Below are 24,696 nucleotides of genomic sequence, written 5' to 3'. Positions count from 1 at the left end.
AGTGCTTCAAAGTCCCTGTGATAAGGTTAGCGATAAACTGAAATCCAAACTGAACAGAACTACACTCTCTTCTACCATTGTCTTAAATATATTTAATGGTCTCGTTGCAAAAGCTAAATTGTCGCAAGTGAACTTTTATTTATTTATTTTATTTCACCTTTATTTAACCCGGGTAGCAAAGATTATAGCAAACACCACTGAAACTGAATTGGTGCTCGCTAGCTTTGCAAATTCAGCTATTGTTGGAAGCCAGCCAATATGAAACAAACTATTAAAATTACAAACGGTTGCAGCATATGTTATGTAAATGGTGAACTCATACAGCTGTCAACTCTTGTCATTTTAATCCGTTTCACATTTGCTAGCTACCTTTTAGATCAAAGCCCAAATAGAATGATTGAAGATGATAGAAGCCCATCTCCTACTGTAAATAACCTACACACTGTGTGTGTAGCCAGCCAGCCAGCCAGGTAGAAACATGTCAGAAAAATAAAAGACGGACATCAGAGTATTTTTCAATACACCAAAACGCATAGTAAGAACCCTAGTAGCCTAATATCTCAAAGACTAGTTGATAAAATGTTCATAAGAAAGAAATGAAATTCTAATGGAAATGTTTCACAATGATGTCATTAGGCAGAGCAGGCAACAGATGGCACACAGACAGCAGAGTTGGGGACAGATATGCAGGGACAGACTGGCAGAGACAGGGAGTCTCAGGTAAGTTTGTTGAGTCTTTGTTTGGCAACATTATGAAAGGTTCTCAATTTTTTTGACTTGTAAAATAGGAACATAATTGGAAAATGCCATGGATACCCCCACTCTCAACTTAAACTGGTGACTGAACTAAGATTTGTTAAAGGCAATGGTATTGCTGTTGTGATTAGTTGTGTAGTTTGGGTACTGGTAGTTAGGAGTATGGCAAACACCTTATTTCTTTGGTTCCTCAATATACATTTACCATATTACAATGTAGGCTATGTGTTACAGCACTACTTTTGGTGTCCCCCTCAGGAATTGCTCTTGAGAAAATGTCATGTAATTGTCCCCTCCAAAGTTGATATCAGATTTTCGCCCCTGTAGTTATCTGATCATAATTTTGCACTTGAGTTGGATTAGGGGGAGAGTGATGTCATGTGTGGTGTCACTTTCTTCAAGGAGAGAGTCAGGGTTCGATACTGCGACCAAAACAGTCGCATTTGCAACCGTTTGACTTGGCAGTGCGACGCACATTTTTAATTGGTTGCACGGGTGCCATTACATGTTTTTTATCTGGTCACGTTCGTTTTTAGTTCACAATTAGCTTTTTTCTATCATCATGATTCATTCAAACGGTAATGTGCTATTGACCAAAAATATACAAACTTTGTGAAGAGGCAAAGGAATGCCCCTATCGGTGTGTGTCAGGGCTGGACATACAGGGGAAGTTTTGCAAACCCTTCGAACATTCCCGTCATTGGCCCGCTTGGGCCAGTGAAAATAATATTGCAAGAATGGTCTTTTTAATCTCGTCTATATAATTGATAAAAAACAGATGGATTCCAGAAGCAATTCGTTCATTATGTAGATTATCACACACGTGTTACACACATATAGCCTATTAATAATCTGTCGGGCAGAGAGAGTGCGCAGCGTGTTGCGTGGGAAAGATGTCCTAAATTATCTAACATTAAATGCAAAGTCAAGAATGGTAAGGAAAAAGTTTTAAGTTTTGGTTGAATATTTATAATGTGCAATTCAGTCCTCATGGAATACCCTTCCTTGAAAATCGAACCTTTCCTCTAAACTCTTGAAAAGTCATTGAAGTTATGGTAGCCGATTTAGACATTCTACTGCTCCAATAAAATGATTCTGTGATTTCATTTCTGATCAGTTTGAGAGAGATGCAGACCTATGCACCTTCGCTTGTTTCCCACCGTTTCAATCGAAGGGTGTTGCACTTTTTGCAGTAAAACGATGTGTGGTTCCTATAAGCAAGACAACATCGAATGTTGGCTTCAACTTGGTTTCCATACAAAGCATTCCATTACAAAATATTTCACAATAATGTGGGCACTGGCTAACTAAATAGACAGCACACTCCAGACACAAACACACTAATGAATCTAGTCAATTTGAGATGTTGAAGAGTTATTGAGGGATTACTGTATCATATTTTAAAACGGGAAATTGACCAAAAACCGTGTTCCCTTTGTGTCAGAGGAAGGCCCCAAAAATTGTCAAAGACTCCAGCCACCCAAGTCATAGACTGCTCTCTCTGCTACCGCACGGAAAGCGGTACCGGAGCGCCAAGTCAAGGTCCAAAAGGCTGCTTAATAACAGCTGCTACCCCCAAGCCATAAAACTGCTAAACAGTTAATCAAATGTCTACCTGGATTATTTGCATTGAACCCTTTTTTACGCTGCTGCTACTCGCTGTTTATTATCTATGTATAGTCACTTTACCCCTACCTACATGTACTTGCTGTATTACCTCAATTACCTCCGCTAACCTGTACTCCGCACATTGACTCGATACCAGTACCCCCGTATATAGCCTCGTTATTGTTATTTTATTGTGTTACCTTTTTTTACTTTAGTTTATTATCATGAATATAAAAATGTTTTTAGCAAATATTTTCATACTTAAACAAAAAAAACTGCATTGTTGGTTAAGAGCTTGTTGGTTAAGAACCTGTTGTATTTAGTGCATGTGACAAATATTTTTTTTCTTTATTATTATTATTTGATTTGAAGTACTGTTGTTTTTGTCAAATTCTACCCTCTAGAGGATTTCACAGAAAATAACAGGACACATTTTGTACTTTATTTTAACAGTCTTTTTTCTTTGCTGTTACAGTAAATCTATCCAAATCAATGTAAGAACACAAAGGCATGCTAATTTAAAATATGTCTAGTCATTATTAGCCTGGTTCTGTATGGAATGCAGGTACATTTTGGTACGACCAAATCATGTGCTGGTGCCACCAACTGACAAAGTTGGTAGCACCAGTGCCACCAGTGGAAAAAGTTTGTGTAGAACCCTGGAGAGACCTGTTTGTTTTGTCATCTCTCCACATCTGGCCCTGCAATCTGGTGATAACAGCTGCTGTATCGCTATCTGACTGCTACGTAACACACACACTGTCTCCAACCCAGTCACCCTCTGCTCAACTATCTTCTCCTTAACACACACTAGCATACATACAGAGATCTAAAATCAACAACAGCCACTCTCTCGAGTATTCAAACCTCCTTTGTGTTGGTAGAATACCAAACGGACATTGGATTCTTCTCACCTTGGTAGAAATTGACAAGCACCTTAGTGACTAAACATTTAAAAAAAACAGACAAAGCCCACATCATTGAGTCTGGACAACATAACTCTTCTTTGTGTTGGTAGAATATCGAATTAACATTGGAATCGTCTTACCTAAGTGATTTAAATTCAACAAAATTGACAAAGACAAAGCCTGAGCAACTAGTCTAGACCAATGATTTATATATATATACTAGATGACTTACGGGGGTGCTGTTTTGAAGCCACTGTGCCTCCATCTTGGTAGAAATAGAAATGCATTTACTAACGTCTATATTTGTTTTTATTATTCTATTACAGACACCTTAATACATACCTTGAAATTATATTATGTGAGCTAAACATCAAAATAAAACATTTTTCTTAAAGTATATATTTTTCAAAGTTCTAATGCTACTGTCCCCACTACAACAATGTTCTTTTAAATAAAAGTCATTTTGTCCTTGAAAAATGTAATTTAAATACTGTAGAATTCCATTCATTCCTATGGAAGACTGCTTCTTCCGAGGCCAAAACATAACATCAGCAATACAGGGTTTATAAACATCATTGGTCTAGACCCTCAAGGTCATGTGATACGGGATACACTGCACACGATGTGGTGTGTTGTGGTGTAGACGTGTCCATCCTCATGCAGTGCTCCCTGCATCCACCCCAGCTCAGCGTCCACTCTATTACAGCATTAGCAACTAACGTTTTGACATTTGTCTTCATTATTATCAATGACCAGAGGCGATTGAGCCACCAGCATGCTCCATTAGCTTCCTTCATTGCACAGTTGCACGGCTGAAATCACGCATTAAGACAGATTCAACATGGACTGACATGTTAGGAGGAGCGAGGAGCAGGCCACTTTGATTATTTAGGGCATGGGAGGGGAGAGAAGCGGTTGAGGGGGAATGGAACGGGATTGGCATTAAGTTCCAAGAATATGGAGGCGCTTGCCTTCCATGCACCAAAGCAAGAGAGTTTATTCCAATCAGTATAATTAGCCTGTGGTAATGAAATTAGTCAAAGGCACTGCCACCTTCACTTAAGAGAAATCAATTTGTGTTTGGGGGAGTATATTAAGGTTCCCTAGTTTGGTTTGCTGCAGTGTTTTTGAGAATTGTGGCGGCAGATAGCCTAGTGGTTAGAGCGTTGGACTAGTAACTGGAATGTTGCAAGATTGAATCCCTGAGCTGACAAGGTAAAAATCTATCGTTCTGCTCCTGAACAAGGCAGTTAACCCACTGTTTTCTAGGCTGTCATTGTAAATAAGAATTTGTTCTTAACTGACTTGCCTAGTTAAATGAAGGTAAAACAAAAAAAATCTACAAAATACGTTTTGCTTTTACAAGTCCTGAAAATAACAATTTCAGGATGTGATTTGCGAGACGCACATTCTACATTATGTTAGTAAGCTAGCTAGCTTGTTAACAACTGGCAAAAAGTTCCATGTGACTCACACTGCTGCATCACAATACCTGGCACTCTGGTCCTGGATCTTGGACCGCTACTCATTCAGGTCCAGGATTAGTTTCAGCCAGGGTTTGTTTGTGATTCACACATGCTTTATAGCTCACATCAGGGTACCAAACACTCTAGGATCCGGATCATACAGATATATGTGAAACACCCTAAAGCTCTGGAATAATAAGGAGAGGGGAGGTGATGGTGGGGGGCAGGTAAAGAGTCCATATTAGAAGCCAACAGGTGGTGAGTGGGTGATGGCTTTAGTCTCACCAGACAAGACCGGATGTAGGATCAGTTGGACTGTGTTAATGTTAATCTGTGCCTCTTGGCTGGACCAGACCAGAGCGTGTCTGCTATTACACAGGGAGAAGCCAGGAGATGCTGTTGCTATGCTCAACCTGTGTTTAAAACGCTCAATGACATCATACTTTAAAGGCCCAGTGCAGTCAAAAACTTGACTTTCTCATGTTTTATATATATATTTCCTCACTATGAGGTTGGAATAACATTGTGAAAATGATAATGCCCTTTTAGTGTAAGAGCTGTTTGAAAAGGCCGCCTGAAATTTCAGCCTGTTTTGGTGGGATGGAATTTTGGCCTGCCTGGAGACATAAATTAGTTATATTTTTTCTTGATTGCAAAGACACTTTTAATGAAACTGAGGTCCATAACCTAACGAGAACAAAATTGTAAGTTATTTCTCATTGCTTTCACAGTGCAAATGCTAAGCACATTTTGAGCAAAACAGTAAACACAACTCTCTACAAAAGACACAAAACTCAGTTGAGTAAATCATGACAAACAAAATTCAAACATTTGGTCACAGCTGATACAAATTATTCCAATGAATTTGAACCTCTTCTGCACCTGTGCAAAACATCTTCGCACAATTGTTCAATCAGTCCTTATTCGTGCATAAAAGAGGTAATCTCTGAGTTTCTGTGTGTAAGAAGGAACCAAGTCAGGGGACGAGGGCAAGGACAAAGGAGAGGTAGAGGGACCCATCGAGGAAGATTGTTCAGCTCTCGGTTAAAATAGAAAAAGGTCAAATAAAGCCTTAAGTGACGTTCTTTCTGCATTGGTCATCTTTGGTAAAATCATTTCAGGAAAAAGAATACAGCCCATGCTGTGATAATGTTTACTTGCCTTTTATGGTGCCCACTATAATTATCAACAAACGACGCAGACATATAAAAGAGGGATAACCATATTAGGGTATTGTCACGCTCGTAGAAAAGGTCGGACCAAGGCGCAGCGTAATTTGAGTTCCAAATATTGTATTAAAGTGAAACTAAGAAAACAACATACAACGACCGTGAAGTCGTAGTGCTCAACACACTAACACAAAACAATATCCCACAACCCAGGTGGGAACAATGGAGAACTTAAGTATGATCCCCAATTAGAGACAACGAACATCAGCTGCCTCTAATTGGGAACCATACCAAGAGCACCAACATAGAAATGAAAAGACTAGAACACCCCCTAGTCACGCCCTGACCTACAACACCATAGAGAACTCAGAGGGCTCTCTATGTTCAGGGCGTGACAGGTATATTGAAATTTAGTATTTATTGGGCCATTGTGTAACGATTGATTGAAATAACTTTTCATTAGATAACAAGTTGTATGTTTTGATGGAGGTAGTTGATTTTTGTCAAGTATTTAATGTTTTGAGAGTGTTAAATGTGTCCTTTTGACCAACATGTTTCAGTTTTGGTCTGCGTGATAATTGTTTTGAAAAAGCGAATTCTGTTTGGAAAAATATGCTCAAGCAATCGAGAAAAACTGTAGTAGACCAAAAAGAAAGAGATTTCCAAACCTATCAGCTAGTTTTCAGCTTTCCCCTCCCCAGTCAGACCACTCCCAGAAAGTCCTAGAAAAATTCTTGCTTCAAATCAAAATGTATTTGTCACATGCGCCAAATACAACCGGTATAGACCTTACAGTGAAATGTTTACTTACAAGCCCTTAACCAACAATGCTTTAAGAAGTTTAAAGAAAAAATAAGTGTTACGTAAAAAATAGAGAAGTAAAAAACAAAAGTAATTGCTTGAGAAATTGCTCTCGCTAAGAAGCTATTTTTGTTTATGTTTTTACCATTTTGATTGGAAACGATCACAGTAAGGTTCTTAACTATTACGCGGAAATGATAAAAACTGCTCTATTGGGCCTATACCTCAGGTGCATGTCTGGCCAACAGTAATGGGAAATGACACTTTTCCATTTCCACCTCCGATGTCCAAAACAGTATTGGGATATACCAAGAGTGTTTTTTGGGGGGGAGATGGCATAGAGGAGTTGAGCTGAGCAGCAGGACAAGTAGAACTCAACAGAGATGAACTAAGAGGAGTGGTAAGCTATCACAGACTGACATCTCTCCTCAGGTGCCCAAGCCAGATGCATTCTGGGTAAATGAGTGGGGGAGGGGGGTTGCTCATTTATCCCGCCGTCTGGCCAGCTCACCTGGAGTGATGGGGGTGGTGTCAGAGAGGCAGGCTGCTATTTCACGGCCTGTTAAGCGCTAATGCCGCAACATGCCCCGTGCTCCAATTCTAGGGAACAGAGAGCATTACTGTCCAGTTCTCAAGGTTCTGTCCGTCTGGACTGGGGATGAGAGGTTGAAGGGGAGGAGGGGAAGAGGGGAGGAGAGTAGGAGGAAAGAAGTATGGAGGGACCAAGTGCGAGAGATTGAGGGATTGAGGGGGGAGAGACGTCGTGAGACTGGGAGGGACCAGAGAGAGAAAGGGAGGGATTGAGAGAGAGAGGGAGAGAGAGAGAGAGAGAGAAAAGGGGGAGAGAGAGGAAGAGAGAGAGAGAAGAGGAAGAGTGAGAGAGAGATAGGTGGAAAGAGAGAGAGAAGGGAGCCATAGTTTACATGGCCTGCTGAGCCAGCACTCTGAAGCAGACAGGACAGCAGCACGCTCACACGCTGACATCCACTCCCGCTGCGCGCCGCTGCCTCTCACATGCCCCTGAAGGCCCCTCACTGCTGGGCCCATGCCTCCCCTCCTCTCCCCTCTCCTCACTGGAGCCACTGAGCACAACTAGCCTGAACCACACACAACACTTGTCTTCTCTGTTCGCTAACTCAAGCCTGTGTAACAACCCCAGCTTCTAACAGGCCCTGTCTGGCTGGAGAGGAGAATGTTAAGAGCGAACAGAGGCTACCGCTGTATAGTAGAGTCCTAAACTCTCTGTCTGTCTGTCTGTCTGTCTGTCTGTCTGTCTGTCTGTCTGTCTGTCTGTCTGTCTGTCTGTCTGTCTGTCTGTCTGTCTGTCTGTCTGTCTGTCTGTCTGTCTGTCTGTCTGTCTGTCTGTCTGTCTGTCTGTTTGTGTGTGTGTGTGTGTGTTTGTGTGTACTAAGTGTTTGTGTGTACTAAGTGTGTGTGTGTACAATGTGTGTGTGTACTAAGTGTGTGTACAACATTACAGTAGTCGAGTTTTTCCCCGTCTTTCCGCTCTGCCTCTCTGAGCACTACTGTCATCCCAATAAGGTTCAATGGTCTGAAATAATGTAGCAGTCAACTTTTACAGCTAGCTGTTATTTGTGACTTACAAGGATTAATTTTACAGGAGTTAATCTTTGGGGACCTATAAGAAAAATACATCCGGTGTGAGTGGTGTATAAATAACTAATCTAACCAGAATGGCTGAGTTTGAGCCATTCCCTGCTGCACATTCTCCCCTGGATTCCTGCCCTATCTGTACCATACACTCTCAGAAAAATAGGTGCTATCTAGAACCTAAAATGGTTCTTTGGCTGTCCCCATAGGAGAACCCTTTAAGGAACCCTTTTTAGTTCCTTAGGAAACCCTGGTCACCCTTAGAAAAAAGGGTTCCAAAAGGGTTCTTCGGCTGTCCCTTTTTGGTTCCAGGTAGAAGAACCCTTTGAGTTCCATGTAGAACCCGTTCTACACAGCTGATTCAAATAATCAAAGCTTGATGATGAGTTGGTTATTTAAATGAACTGTATAGTGCTAGGTCAAATACCAATACCTGCACCCAGGGGGGCCAGGGCCAACTTTAGGAAACCCTGTACTGTACTATACTGTACTTGTACTGTCCTGTCCCAGTGCTGAAAGCTAAGGTCAGGCCATTTATTTGTGTTTACAGTGAACAGGGCTGTAGAGGACTGATGGATCACAGATCCTGTCCTGTTCTGTCCAGGGCTGTAGAGCATTTGATGGATCACCCATCCTCTCTGTCTGTCAGGGGACTGCACGGGGTCACACGTGTACACGGATGCACTGACTCATGCACACACATACGCTCGCACAAATGCGCACACACATGCGCACACACATGCGCACACACATGCGCACACACACACACACACACACACACACACACACACACACACACACACACACACACACACACACACACACACACACACACCATGACTCAGGTCAAACATGCCTGGGAGGTATCACACGTACATGGTGTCCTCTGTACATGTTGACATGTTGTTGAAGCTATGTTCCCTGTGGTTCTACAGCCTGAATACGTCTCTAGCTGATCTTCACTCCTGGAGATGCCTCCTCTGCCCACACCAATTAGCCTGAAGCAGTTTTCCATAGGAAATCCCAGGGAGAGCTGTCAGAGGAGTAGTGTCCTCTACTCAACCATCTCTCACACACACAGGAAGCATTATGAACAGTGTTACTCCAGAAAGAGGTGTGTTTTTGAGTCACATGCTTTATCTGCATATTGTGACCTCCATCTAAAGTGTAACCTCACTAATGACGTGTTCTCCAGCCCAGGCATATGCAAGGGGTTAAAATGAGTCTGAATCCACAGTGAGATTATTGCATATGTACCAAAACAGCAAATCAGACTAGATGTGTTTGACATATAAGTATTTGACTTTCAGATCACAAAGAACTAATTCCTGAACTGAGCGCCGCAGGCAGAATTCTATCTTACATGTAGGCTTAGCATTCTCACAAAGAGTGACATTAATACTTGTTTAAACAACTGTCAGACAATATGGGGAAAAAACGAATGTCCAGACCAAGTTATCATTGCACGCGCAGACACAGACAACATTGAGTTATTTCCCCTGAGTGACAGTCCTGTAGAGCAGAACAAACACAGAGCAGAGCCCTATGTGGACAGCTTCTACCCATCCACACTCCTGTGTCCCTGGCACCAATGCCTAAGTCTAAGCAGGCCAGAGAAACAAAACCACAAAACTACAAATTCAGCAGTATACAAAACAAAGTGAGTGGAGTCTGGCCCTAGGATCGTGGGAGCCGCTCCTTTTCATGTCTGTGACTGCTGATAAATCAACCAGCATGCCAGCTCTGCACCACTAACCCAGGCTGGGCCAGGGTGAACCGGATTGGGACTAGGCCTGCGTTGTGCCTGCTGGTTAGGGGGCGAGGTGGCATGGAGGGGAGTGAGGAGGGGGGCACGATGCAGGGTCGGGCTCAGCATGGTGTTTACTAGCTAGTGAGGGAGGAGAGAAGATTAATGTAGTCTCTGTGGAGCAAAGGCAACATCCAGCCCCTTAATAAGGTACAAACAATCGGTTCCACTCCGCTGCCTTCCCAGGGAACAACTATTGTTGTGCTGCATTGTTTCCCCGCTCTGCGTGGCTCTTGGGAGATAGCAAGGCTAGGACCCAACTTCAGCATGTAGCTGGCTCTCTCTCTTACAGCCAGGGGAAGACAACGTAGTGTCAGCCTGGATTGTCTTGTCCAGGTCGGGCCAGGTCCCATCCATCCCTCCATCTCTTCTTCCCTCCCCCGTTCCTTACCTCCACTCCTTGGACTTTGAGCTTCATGTGATCCTCCCGCGTGGTCTTCCCATCTTTCCTCTTCTTCCAGCAGTAGCCATCCTTTCTGTACTTCACCTTCTTCCTGTTGTACAAGATCATTGAACCATTCTGTGGCCTGGATCACACAGAGAGAGAGAGAGAGGGAGAGAGAGAGAGAGAGAGAGCGAGAGAGAGAGAGAGAGAGAGAGAGAGAGAGAGAGAGAGAGAGAGAGAGAGAGAGAGAGAGAGAGAGAGAGAATTGTTTGTTAAAGTTTCTGCTGTGGGACTCATTTTAGAGATGTACAAAGAGTCTTGACATACAGTACATCTACTGCAAGACAGAAATGCACTAGTGACTTTAGATGACAAAACGTCTTTATTGGGTTTCTCTGCGTTCCTATGCACAGTTTGACAATGAACAAAACACATTTTCAGCATACATTTCTCCCAATGAACACTGTGCGTTGGCAGTGAAAGTGACACTTCTACCACAAAGTAAATTACATATAGAACTGGTGTATGTGTGTGTGCCTGCATGCATGCGTGCATGTGTGTGTGTGTGTGTGTGTGTGTGTGTGTGTGTGTGTGTGTGTGTGTGTGTGTGTGTGTGTGTGTGTGTGTGTGTGTGTGTGTGTGTGTGTGTGTGTGTGTGTGTGTGTGTGTGCGTGTGTGTATATAAAGGCTGAGGCAGCTTTCTTATATCTCATTTATCCAGTGAAATTAGTTGTGTGTGTGTGTGTGTGTGGGGTGTGTGTGTGTGTGTGTGTGTGTGTGTGTGTGTGTGTGTGTGTGTGTGTGTGTGTGTGTGTGTGTGTGTGTGTGTGTAAAATATAAAGGCTGAGGCAGCTTTCTTATCTCTCATTCATCCAGTGAAATGATTTGTGGTGTGTGTGGTCCCTTGGGGGAAGAAGAGATCTTCCCTCATATTCTATTCATAATTCATCCTCCCTCAAACAGAACACAGCCTGTTGCTTAATAAAGATACAGTATAATGATATTATGTAACTATTGATAATATGCTTTTCCAGTTTTATTTGTCAGACGGGGCATTTGGAGTACAATGTTAAACCATTAACAGATAGAAGTATACAGCTTGGCTGTACCTAACACTCTTTATCTAGAATTCTTATACATTCTGTACACACACGTTGCTAAGAAAGCAGAGCAGGGCTTTATTATGGACAGACTTCTCCCCATCTTGGCTACTGTTGAATCAATAGGTTTTGACCATGACAGTTTACAATCCAGGGTTACTCCAAGCAGTTTAGTCTCCTCAACTTGCTCAATTTCCACATTATTCATTACAGGATTTTGTTGAGGTTTAGGGTTTAGTGAAGGATTTGTCCCAAATACAATGCTTTTAGTTTTTGAAATATTTAGGACGAGCTTATTTCTTGCCACCCGTTCTGAAACTGACTGCAGCTCTTTGTTAAGTGTTGCAGTGATTTCACTTGCTGTGGTAGTTGACGTGTATAGTGTAGGGTGCCTGCTTCCACAATGAATGGGAAAGACTCCTTTTATTTGTCTCGTGCATGGTAAACAACAGGTGTAGACTAACAGTGAAATGCTTACTTACGGGGCCGTCCCAACCATGTAGAGAGAAACAAACTAGAGAACGAATAGAAAACTATTACATAATAAAACGGAATAATAAGAAAAGTAATAATACACAATGACTAATAACTTGGCTATATAGTGCATTTGGAAAGTATTCAGACACCTTGATATTTTACACATTTTGTTACGTTACAGCCTTATTCTAAAATGTATCAACAACAAAAAAATTCCCTCATCTATCTACACACAAAACCCCATAATGACAAAGCAACAAAAAGTTTTGACATTTTTGCAAATGTAAAAAAAATTAAAAACGGAAATATCACATTTACATAAGCATTCAGACCCTTTACAGCCTTGAGACTTCTTGGGTATGACGCTACAAGCTTGGCACACCTATATCTGGGGAGTTTCTCCCATTCTTCTCTAAAGATCCTCTCAAGCTCTGTCAGGTTGGATGGGGAGCGTTGCTGCACAGCTATTTTGAAGTCTCTCCAGAGATGTTTGATTGGGTTCAAGTCCTGGTTCTGGCTGGGCCACTTGTCCCGAAGCTTAGAAGAAGTGCTTAGGGTCGTTGTCCTGTTGGAAGGTGAACCTTCGCACCAGTTTGAGGTCCTGAGCGCTCTGGAGCAGGTTTTCATCAAGGATCTCTCTGTACTTTGCTCTGTTCATCATTCCCTTCATCCTGACTAGTCTCTCAGTCCCTGCTGCTGAAAAACATCCCCACAATTTGATGCTGCCACCACCATGCTTAGGGATGGTGCCACGTTTCCTCCAGACGTGACGCTTGGCATTCATTTCATCAGAGCAGAAAATCATGTTTCTCATGGTCAGAGTCTTTAGGTGGCTTTTGGCAAACTCCAAATGGGCAGTCATGTGCCTTTTACAAAGGAGTGGCTTCCGTCTGGCCACTCTACCATAAAGGCCTGATTGGTGGAGTGCTGCAGAGATGGTTGTCCTTCTGGAAGGTTCTCCTATCTCCACAGGGGAACTCTGGAGCGCTGTCAGAGTGACCATCGGGTTCTTGGTCACCTCCCTGACTAAGGCCCTTCTCCCCCGATTGCTCAGTTTGGCCAGGCGGCCAGCTCTAGGAAGAGTCTTGGTAGTTCCAAACTTCTTCCATTTAAGAATTATGGAGGCCACTGTGTTCTTGGGGACCTTCAATGCTGCAGGAAGTTTTTGGTACCCTTTCCCAGATCTGTGCCTCGACACAATCCTGTCAAGGGTCAAGGGTCTGAATATTTATGTAAATAAGGTCTTTCTGTTTTTTGTTTTTTTATACATTTGCGAAATTTTCTAAAAAGCTGTTTTTGCTTCGTAATTATGGTGTATTGTTTGTAGATTGGTGAGGATGTACATTTTAGAATAAGGTTGTAACATAACAGAATGTGGAAAAAAGACAAGGGGTCTGAATACTTTGCGAAGGCACTGTATACACGGGATATCAGTAGCGAGTCGATGATCAGGGGTACGAGTAATTGAGGTAGATGTGTACATATAACTAGGAAAAGTTACTAGGCAACAGGTTAGATAATAAACAGTAGCAGCAGAGTATGTGATGAGGCAAGAAAAGTTTGTGCAAAAAAGGGTCAATGCAAATAGTATGGGTCCATTTGGCTACCCAACTATTTAACTAACTGTCATCAGATTTGCCAAATGAAGGGCGAGGGAGAGCTTTGTATTAATTTCTGTGTGTGGAGTAAAGGTGATCTAGAGCTTTTTCGCCTCTAGCTGCACAGATGACATGCTGGTAGAAATGAGGTAAGACGGATTTTAGTTACCCTGCATTAAAATCACCAGCCACTAGGAGCGCCACCTCTGGATGAGCATTTTCTTGTTTGCTTATGGCCCTATACAGCTCATTGAGTGTGGTCTTAGTGCCAGCATCGGTTTGTGGTGGTAAATAGACAGCCAAGAAAAAGATTCCCTCTTGCTAAATAGTATGGTCTACAGCTTATCAAGAGGTATTCTAACTCGGGCGAGCAGAACCTAGAGACTTTATTAAAGCTGAAATATGTAACTTTTTGGGTGAAATGTTTGTTATAGAGCTGTCATTTTCATTGAAAGCAATTCTAAGAAGCGGAAGATCCGTTCTATTTGCGCTATTTCTACGCTATTTCTATTAAGATTTGTCTTTCCGTCTTTTACTTTCGGTTTTGTACACCAGCTTCAAACAGCAAAAAATACATGTTTGGTTATGGAAAAGATATATAACAGCGGTTAATATGGTACAATGATTGTCTACACTATACTTGCTTGTTGTGTCACATAAATTGAAATTAGGTGAATAATTAGAATTTTTGCAACCAGGGGATTTCTGCATAGTACATCTTTAATATTAGCGATCGCGCACCTGCTGTTATTAACAAAGAGACACACACCTCCCACTTGAGTTTACCCGAAGCTGCCGTTCTGTCCTGACAACACATAGAAAAAACAGCTGGAAGTATATTATCCTTGTTCAGCAATTGCTCCCAGAAACATAGGATATTACAGGTCCTGTTGATAGGTAGTCTCAAACGGAGCTCGTCCAGTTTCTTCTCCAGTGATTGTACGTTCGCCAGTAGAATGGAGGGTAGAGGCGGTTTATCTACTTGCTGACGTCTTGGTCTGTGTTGTGCCGCTGACTTGTTGAAGTAGAAATCTTCATTCAAATCTAGGTTAGTGATCGCTGTTCTGATGTCCAGAAGCTCTTTTCGGTCATAGGAAACATTATGTACAAAAAAGTTACGAATAGCGCCAAATTTATCAGGAGCGCGTAAAACGGCAGCTTTCCATTCCAACGCCATGTTTTCAAATTGCTGCTGAGGACAGGAGAGAAGGTAATTGTAGAGGAGGGCTAAGCCATCTGCCACACTCACACTCACTGCACACAAGCTCCAGCTAAAGCCTGTTTGGGATAGGGGGCAGTATTTTCACGGCCGGATGAAAAACGTACCCAAATTAAACTGGTTACTACTCTTGCCCAGAAACTAGAATATGCATATTATTAGTAGATTTGGATAGAGAACACGCTGAAGTTTCTAAAACTGTTTGAATGGTGTCTGTGAGTATAACAGAACTCATATGGCAGGAAAAAACCTGAGAAAAATTCAACCAGGAAGTGGAGGATCTGACAATTGTAGTTCTTCTTTCTAATCCCTTTCGAAACTACAGTATCTGTGGGGTCACGTTGCACTTCCTAAGGCTTCCATTGGCTGTCAAAAGTCTTCAGAAAGTTGTTTCAGCATTCTCCTGTCACTGGGCAGAGTATAGTAGCTCAGTCACTGAGTGGACTGCCTGGGGATAAAGAGATTGGATATGCGCCATCCCGCGAGCGCACTGTTCCTTCTTTTTCTCCTTGAATGAATACGCTATCGTCCGGTTGGAATATTATCGCAATTTTACGTTAAAAATACCATAAAGATTGACTTTAAACAAAGTTTGACATGCTTCTAAGTACGGTAATGGAACATTTTGACTTTTTGTGTCTTGAATTGCGCTCGCGCGGTATGTCTTTGGATAGTGACCTGAACGCACGAACAAAACGGAGGTATTTGAACATAAATATGGATTATTTCGAACAAAAACAACATTTCTTGTGGAAGTGGCAGTCCTGGGAGTGCATTCTGATGAAGATCAGCAAAGGTAAGAGAAAATGTATAATACTTGGCGGGTGTCTGTATAGCTTGCTGTGATGGCGAGCTATGTACTCAGAATATTGAAAAATGTGCTTTCTCCGTAAAGCTATTTTAAAATCTGACACAGCGGTTGCATAAAGGAGTACTGTATCTATAATTCTTAAAATAATAGTCGTATGTTTGAGAAATTGAAATTATTAGATTTTTGAGGTTTAGTATTTCGCGCCATGCTGATCCATTGGATGTTGACTAGGCGTTCCGCTAGCGGAACGTCTGTCCTCAACAGGTTTTAAGAGTGTGATTGCACAGTACAGTCGCTTCTCTCACCTCTATTCTTTTGAGAATTAAAAAAAAATAATAATAATAAACTCCCCACAAAGGAAAAAAGGCCTTCTGCTTTGTGATTCTACTTTGCAAATAAAACTAAAGAAAAACAAAAAACTGCTCACTTGTTTTGCATTGGGTGTTATTGTTTTATAGTTACACTTTTCCATGTTTTTATTTCTAACAGGGCATGCATCATCTTTTATAGCTGCACGCAGGGCCTGGCTCCTGTTCATCTTGCTATTGCTCATTAATCATCTCCCCTCTCAGGACGTATCTCAGGGGCCAATGGAGACGGGGTGGGGGAGGTAAAAGATGAGGGAGAGGGGGAGGAGGGGTCCCACCAGTCCTTCTTTGTGGCCCCTGACAGCACCCTCTAATGAGAGACAGCACTCAAACATGCCATCCTCAACCCTCTCTCGCGTTCTATTTTTCTCTTTCTCTCCATCTCTCCCCCTCCTCCTCTCACCGCCAGTCGGTTGGAGCTAGAGATGAGTGCCAGGGAATACCTTCTCCTCCTCCGTCTCTTCCTCTCCTCCCTCTCTCGCTTCATCAGTCTCCAGATCCCTCAACTATGCTCTTCCTACCCCTCCTCTCTCATTCTGTCATTGCATCGTTCATCCCCCCTTCACTATCTGTAACTGAACATATTCCCTTTATGACTTATACTGTACATTTACAAATGTGAGGTTTTGATGAGGTTTATTCCTGTGATAAAACTACTAAGATACATCTATGGTTCTCTTGCATACAGCATGTTCCCTATCCACACACAGGGACTATGGACATCATGATAGCCGATGACTCAAACACAATTCTATAAACAAGGAATCATTATTGTGCAGCTATAGGATAATGTATATGGTGATTTAAGCCTCTTGTGACAAATGTCATCTGAAGGTCCCCTGGCTGTCTAGAAGACTATTGCAGACATCAGCACCATGTCGAGGAATCAAGCAATATGATCTATTTTTAATGAATGCCCAGACACACTGGTCGAACTGCTTTTGTATCGTCATGTTGTTTTTTCCCCTGGAGATACATTCTCCGTTCGTCCTTCAAAAATACAGGAACCACGCGTCTTAGAATGTTACACAAAAAGATGGTCCAGGAATAGATAATGCAGAAAATAAAATGACTTAAGGCAATCTGATCTCCTCAAGATCATTGGAAATTGGGGTGAGGCTTTTGTGTCAGAGGCCCTGCACCTTATTTATCGGTTTGGTGTGCAAAGTTCTCCGCTCAGCTTTCTTAGGGAGGAAGAGTTAGGGAGATGCTGTTTTCAATTCAAGGCAGTCTGGTCTGTACTCTGTACACAGAGGAAAGACCTGCTGGAGCTTTAGACTCCTTTACTCTCTGAAGTACTGTAGCTATGTCTGAAGCACAGGCCTGAAAACACACACTTTGCTAATAAATATGTTCTCTCATTATCACTCTTCCATCCCCCCGTCCCCCCACACTCTCCCCCTCTTTCTCTCTCTCTCTCTGCTCATCTTCTTCATCTCTGTATACTTAGGCGTTTCAATTAATTCTACATATTTATACATGGAGGAAAAATGCTAACTGCTCTGTTATAAAAGCAGTGTGACAGGAGGCCCTCTGTCTCAGATGCCATAATGTGCCCGATTATTATGGAAATACACCACCAACCCCGACACACGCACAAACACACACCTCTCCCTCCCTGTGGCATGGCATGTACGGGCCGATAATAAGCTTTACCATGTGGATGGTGTTAGGCTGGCCCAGTCCTTAAGAAATCATTCATTTACAGAGGCATTCGCTCAATCAGGTTTGTTCATTTTGAAAAAGTGGGCGACAGGGAAGAGAGAGATATGAGGGAAGCAGGAAGGGACTGTGCTGATGAGCATCCACATTGAACCTGGAAGAGAGGGAAGGGGAGGAGAGGAAAGGGGGACAGGAAAGGAAAGGAGAGGGGCAGGGAAGAGGGGAGAAGAGAGGAGAGGGGAGAGGCTGACCCTGGGTGAGCGACAGACAGCAGCTCAGAGAGAGGGTCTGGTGCTCAGTTCCACAGCCCGAAGTCCACAGAAACCAAGTCCCCTGAGAGAGAGAAAAAGAGAGAGAGAGAGAGAGAGAGAGAGAGAGAGAGAGAGAGGAGGGAACTAGTTGTGCTTCTGGCTGATCCATGTGATCAGCTCTGTTGAATCCTCCACAACACTTCTACTATATCTGCTGGAGAATGCATTCTTGTCAATAGTGTAGTGGAGAATGAAACATTTTGTCTTGGTGTAAACAGTGTTCTGACTGTAATAGGCAAGCTCCTGTTACCCCTCCTAACACTGGCCCTATTCCCCAGGACACCCTCCTAACACTGGCCCTATTCCCCAGGACACCCTCCTAACACTGGCCCTATTCCCCAGGACACCCTCCTAACACTGGCCCTATTCCCCAGGACACCCTCCTAACACTGGCCCTATTCCCCAGGACACCCTTCTAACACTGACCCTATTTCCCAGGACACCATCCTAACACTGGCCCTATTCCCCAGGACACCCTCCTAACACTGGCCCTATTCCCCAGGACACCCTCCTAACACTGGCCCTATTCCCCAGGACACCCTCCTAACACTGGCCCTATTCCACAGGACACCCTCCTAACACTGGCCCTATTCCCCAGGACACCCTCCTAACACTGACCCTATTCCCCAGGACACCCTCCTAACACTGGCCCTATTACCCAGGACACCATCCTAACACTGGCCCTATTACCCAGGACACCATCCTAACACTGGCCCTATTACCCAGGACACCCTCCTAACACTGGCCCTATTACCCAGGACACCATCCTAACACTGGCCCTATTCCCCAGGACACCCAGCCCTTTGATTATGAGAGGAGAAGAGGGGAGGGGACCCACTGGGCACACACTGGTTGAATCAATGTTGTTTCCACGTCATTTCAATGAAATTACAAAAATAATCACTTGGATTATAGTGATATTATGTCTGATCTCGCAAACAATGTAAAGTATGCATAGATAGGTGTAATCTAGAGCCAAGCCTGCTGATTTTTAATTTGAGGGTATCCTGCTATTTACACAATTGTTGAATTACGCAACCAAATGTAAATTGCTCTGGATAAGAGTGTCAGCTAAATTACTCAAATGTACAGTTGAAGTCGGGAGTTCACGTACACTTAGGTTGGAGTCATTAAAACTCATTTTTCAACCACTCCACAAATTTGTTGTTAACAAACTATCGTTTTGGCAAGTCGGTTAGGACATCTACTTTGTACATGACACAAATCATTTTTCCAACAATTGTTTACAGACAGATTATTTCACTTATAATTCACTATATTACAATTCCAGTGGGTCAGAAGTTTACATACACTAAGTTGACTGTGTCTTTAAACAGCTTGGAAAATTCCAGAAAATTATGTCATGGCTTTAGATGCTTCTGATAGGCTAATTGACATAATTTGAGTCAATTGGAGGTGTACCTGTGGATGTATTTCAAGGCCTACCTTCAAACTGAGTGCCTCTTTGCTTGTCATCATGGGAAAATCAAAATAAATCAGCCAAGACCTCAGAAAATTGTAGACCTCCACAAGTCTGGTTCATCCTTGGGAGTAATTTCCAAACGCCTGAAGGTACAATGTTCATCTGTACAAACAATAGTACGCAAGTATAAACACCATGGGACCACGCAGCCGTCATACCACTCAGGAAGGAGACGCGTTCTGTCTCCTAGAGATGAACGTACTTTGGTGCGAAAAGTGCAAATCAATCCCAGAACAACAGCAAAGGACCTTGTGAAGATGCTGGAGGAAACAGGTACAAAAGTATCTATATCCACAGTAAAACGAGTCCTATATCGACATGACCTGAAAGGCCGCTCAGCAAGGTAGAAGCCACTGCTCCAAAATTGCCATAAAAAAAGCCAGACTATGGTTTGCAACTGCACATGGGGACAAAAATCATACTTTTTGGAGAAATGTCCTCTGGTCTGATGAAACAAAAATAGAACTGTTTGGCCATAATGACCATTTTTATGTTTGGAGGAAAAAGGGGGGGGGGGGGGCTTGCATGCCGAAGAACATCATCCCAACCGTGAAGCACGGGGGTGGCAGCATCATATTGTGGGGGAGCTTTGGCGCAGGAGGGACTGGTGCACTTCACAAAATAGATGGCATCATGAGGTAGGAAAATTATGTGGATATATTGACGCAACATCTCAAGACATCAGTCAGGAAGTTAAAGCTTGGTCACAAATGGGCCTTCCAAATGAACAATGACCGCTAGCATACTTCCAAAGTTGTGGCAAAATGGCAACAAAGGACAACAAAGTCAAGGTATTGGAATGGCCATCACAAAGCCCTGACCTCAATCCTATAGAAAATTTGTGGGCAGAACTGAAAACATGTGTGCGAGCAAGGCGGCCTACAAACCTGACTCAGTTACACCAGCTCTGTCAGGAGGACTGGGCCAAAATTCACCCAATTTATTGTAGGAAGCTTGTGGAAGGCTACCCGAAACGTTTGACCCAAGTTAAACAATTTAAAGGCAATGCTACCAAATACTAATTGAGTGTATGTAAACTTCTGACCCACTGGGAATGTGATGAAAGAAATAAAAGCTGAAATAAATCATTCTCTCTACTATTATTCTGACATTTCACATTCTTAAAATAAAGTGGTGATCCTACCTGACCTAAAACAGGGAATTTTTACTTGGATTAAATGTCAGGAATTGTGAAAAACGTTTAAATGTATTTGGCTAAGGTGTATGTAAACTTCCAACTTTAACTGTAGGTGTTCCTTTTGTCCAGGTGGGAAAGGGCAGAGTGGAGTGTGATTGAGATTGCGTCATCTGTGGATCTGTTGTGGCGGTATGTGAATTGGAGTGGGTCTAGGGTGTCCGGGAGGATGCTGTTGATGTGAGCCATGACCAGCCTTTCAAAGCACATCATGGCTACTGACGTGAGTGCCTCGGGGCGGTAATCATTTAAGCAGGTTACCTTTGCTTCCTTGGGCACAGGGACTATGGTTGTCTGCTTGAAACATGTAGGTATTACAGACTCGGTCAGGGAGAGGTTGAAAATATCAGTGAAGACACGTCCTGGTTGTCCGTCTGGCCCAGCGGCTTTGTGAATGTTGACCTGTTTAAAGGTTTTATTCACATCGGCTACCGAGAGCGTTATCACACAGTCATCCAGAACAGCTGGTGCTCTCGTGCATGCTTCAGTGTTGCTTGCCTCGAAGCGAGCATAAAAGGCATTTAGCTAGTCTGGTAGGCTTGCGTCTCTGGGCAGCTCGCGTCTGGGTTTCCCTTTATAGTCCGTAATAGTTGTCAAGCCCTGCCACATCCGACGAGCATCAGAGCCGTTGTAGTAGGATTCAATCATAATCCTGTATTGACTCTGTTCATCCTGCTCATTACACTGTGTGTCAATCATCCACCACACATGGTCGCAGTGTGTTCACACACACAAAAACTCGTGTCCCGGCAACGCACACGGAGCTGTCAAAACGGCACGGGCCGCTTCCAAATGTAATATAATTACACTTCAAAAGGCGTGCTCTATTAGATGCCACCTCATCTCTCCCCTGTCTGTCTGAACAGAGAGGTGTTAGGCTAGGCTGCCTCGTACGGTAACTTACTGCAGGGGCCTATCAGGGTGCATCACGTGCGATTGATGACTCTGTGATAAGTCGACCCCTCCAGCCCCTGGCAGAGTGGAGCACACATCAGGAAGTGGGGCATGTGCTGAAACTACTTTAAATGTAAATCTGCCACGCATAGATTGCCACGCAATCTCTCCCTCCGCCGCCAGCGGTCTCTCCCCTGTTCCCGTTCCCACACCTATGCACGGCAGAGCAGCGCCTCTCTGATTCCCGGTCAGGCCCGGGGTACGTACCTCTCAGAATGTCAATGAGGAAGAGCGAGGTTAGGTCATCATCACAACGCCTACACAAGCATGACACCTCTACACCGCTCAGCCTGGCGCTCGTAAGCAGCTAGGCAGCTCCGAGGCTAGGTTTCATTACCATTCTGTTCTCTATCTATGCATTGTGATGACATGAATATGTAATTACATTCCCATGGCAATTAATCAGGCAGAATGGTAATGGCAGTACAGGTCAAAATGGTTGAGGTGGTTTATGAGTGAAAGTTTGCCAAACGGTGTGTCATGTCCTTATTTTGTTGGCATTTCTAATAACACAATGTTTACCTGGTCTACTAGCCTGGAGGCAGAGTGCTTTCATAATGTGGTTGGGCCTGTGAGCGTTGTTTGGGAGCTACCTCTTAGCCAGGTAAAGCAGTTTGTCCTCTCTCCCTCCATCTCCCTCTCTCTTCTCTCTCTCTTACATCTCCCTCTCTCTCCCTCCTTTCACCTCCCTCTTTCTCCTTCCCTTGGTCTCCCTCTACCCCACCCACTCTCTTCCTCCCCCTCTCCTCTCCTATCTCTCTCTCCTTCACTCTCTCTTCCTCTATCGCCATTGCCTGCCAGTGTACCACTATACAACTCAGGCCTCTACCTTCCAGCCACGAAACAGATGTTTCCAGGACACTTATCTCAATGGAAAAATCACAGACAATTTAAAAAGAATATAAATGCCGCTCTGTGTAGCTACACGTTCATGTCTCTGTCCCTATAAGACCTATGAGAGTGGATAAGATGCGAGGGAAGGTGGGGATGGAGGGATGGGGTATGGAGAAGGGAGGGATGGAGGGGTGTCCATTCCCTTATCTCCCCCCCAACAGCCCTGCAGAGTGAGAGGGAGGGCTGATGACTGGGGGTGATGCTTGCCACCTGATAGTGGCTAAGCCAGTTTCATGCACATTTCTGTAGGTAGCTAGCATACCTCCGTATGACACAGTAACCAGACGTAGAATTCTCTCTCTCAGCCTCCAGTCTCTACACTAGAGGACAGGGTTTACACGTTATTTACCAACATCCACGTCCAACAGGAAGGATTTCTGGAGCACATTGACCTGTGCATTGTGTACATACAGCATATACTGTAGGTTGGCCTGCACAACGCAGTATGAATATATGAATGGATGAGTTGTCAAGCTTGTGGCTTCCCTGACTCCGCTGTCATCACACAATCTGTCAGTTCATGTTTCTGGCAATGTGTATACATTTGTAGGTGTGTGCAGCATATGGGTGTTTTGTTTTCTTGCATTACTTATTACAGTGAATTCGGAAAGTATTCAGACTTTATAATCATTATGTTACAGGCTTATTTTAAAATGGATCTAAAAAAGAATCCTCATCAATCTACCCACAATACCCCATTATGACAAAGCAAAAACAGGTTTTTAGAAATTTGTGCAAATGTATATAAAAAAAAAAAAACTGAAATATCACATTTAGATAAGTATTCAGACCTTTTACTCAGTACTTTGTTGAAGCACCTTTGACAGTGATTACAGCCTCGAGTCTTCTTGGGTGTGACTCTACAAGCTTGGCACATCTGTATTTGAGGAGTTTCTCCCATTCTTCCCTGCAGATCCTCTCAAGCTCTGGCTGGGCCCCTCAAAGACATTCAGAGACTTGTTCGGAAACTACTCCTGCATTGTCTTGGCTGTGTGCTTAGGGTCGTTGTCCTGTTGGAAGGTGAACCTTTGCCCCAGTCTGAGGTCCTGAGCGCTCCGGAGCAGGTTTTCATCAAGGATCTCTCTGTACTTTGCTCCATTCATCTTTCCCTCGATCCTGACTAGTTACCCAGTCCCTGCCACTGAAAAACATCCCCACAGCATGATGCTGCCACTACCATGCTTCACCATACCATAGGGACACTTGGCATTCAGGCCAAAGAGTTCAATCTTGGTTTCATCAGACCAGAGAATCTTGTTTCTCATGGTCAGTGAGTCTTTTAAGTGCCTTTTGGCAAATTCCAAGCGGGCTGTCATGTGCCTTTTAATGAGGAGTGGCTTCCGTCTGGCCACTCTACCATAAAGGCCTGATTGGTGGAGTGCTGCAGAGGTGGTTGTCCTTCTGGAAGGTTCTACAGAGGAACTCTGGAGCTCTGTCAGAGTGACCATCAGGTTCTTGAAATATATATTTAATTGGTCACTGGAAAAGGGGACATTTCCAAATGTATGGAAGCATGCTAAACTGTGTCCAATCCGGAAAGACAGCAAAGAACCCATTACTCCTGCCAATAGTCAACCAATTAGTCTTCTCCCTTCACTCAGCAAGATATTGGAGGCTATTGTGAGTAGACAAATATGGGAGTACATGGAAAATAATGATCTGATCACAGCCAATCAGCATGTTTATCGCAAAAACCATTCTACTACCACTGCATTGGTTGACATGACTGACCAGTGGCTCAATGCTATGGATAATGACATGTTTGTGGGTGTACTATTTTTAGATTTCAGTGCAGCATTTGATTTAGTGGATCATGAAATCATTTTGACAAAATTACTGCATTATGGGTTTAAGGAGGCAGCATTGAATTGGGTACAGTCATATCTAACTGACAGGAAACCCCCAAAAATGACCCAATATCAATGGGTCATTTTCTTCCCCTTTAAACAGTGGAATACCGCATGGCAGCTGCCTTGGGCCACCTCTTTACTTAATATATACCAACGACCTTCCTTATGCCTTATCTGAAACTCAAGCTACTATATTTGCAGATGATACTACAATTTATACAGCAAGACAATTGGTTCAACAGGTACAGCAAGCTTTACAAGTA

General features: G+C 43.3%; 1 protein-coding gene across 3 annotated transcripts in view; it reads right to left on the bottom strand.

Annotated features, from left to right (window-relative positions):
* Positions 1-24,696, bottom strand: part of LOC106572392 (calmodulin-binding transcription activator 1) — a 607,623-nt gene that overhangs the window by 265,973 nt on the left and 316,954 nt on the right. For all 3 annotated transcript variants that reach the window (XM_014146509.3, XM_014146505.3, XM_014146510.3), the window contains one exon: positions 10,518-10,653. In XM_014146509.3, the coding sequence (XP_014001984.3) occupies positions 10,518-10,653 (136 nt within the window). The remainder of the gene's footprint in view (positions 1-10,517; positions 10,654-24,696) is intronic.

Source organism: Salmo salar, chromosome 15 (genome assembly GCF_965601325.2).
Source record: "Salmo salar chromosome 15, fSalSal1, whole genome shotgun sequence".
Classification (NCBI taxonomy): Eukaryota; Metazoa; Chordata; class Actinopteri; order Salmoniformes; family Salmonidae; genus Salmo; species Salmo salar.
Note: the sequence above shows the minus strand (reverse complement) of the source record. Positions and strands in the feature narration are given on the sequence as shown.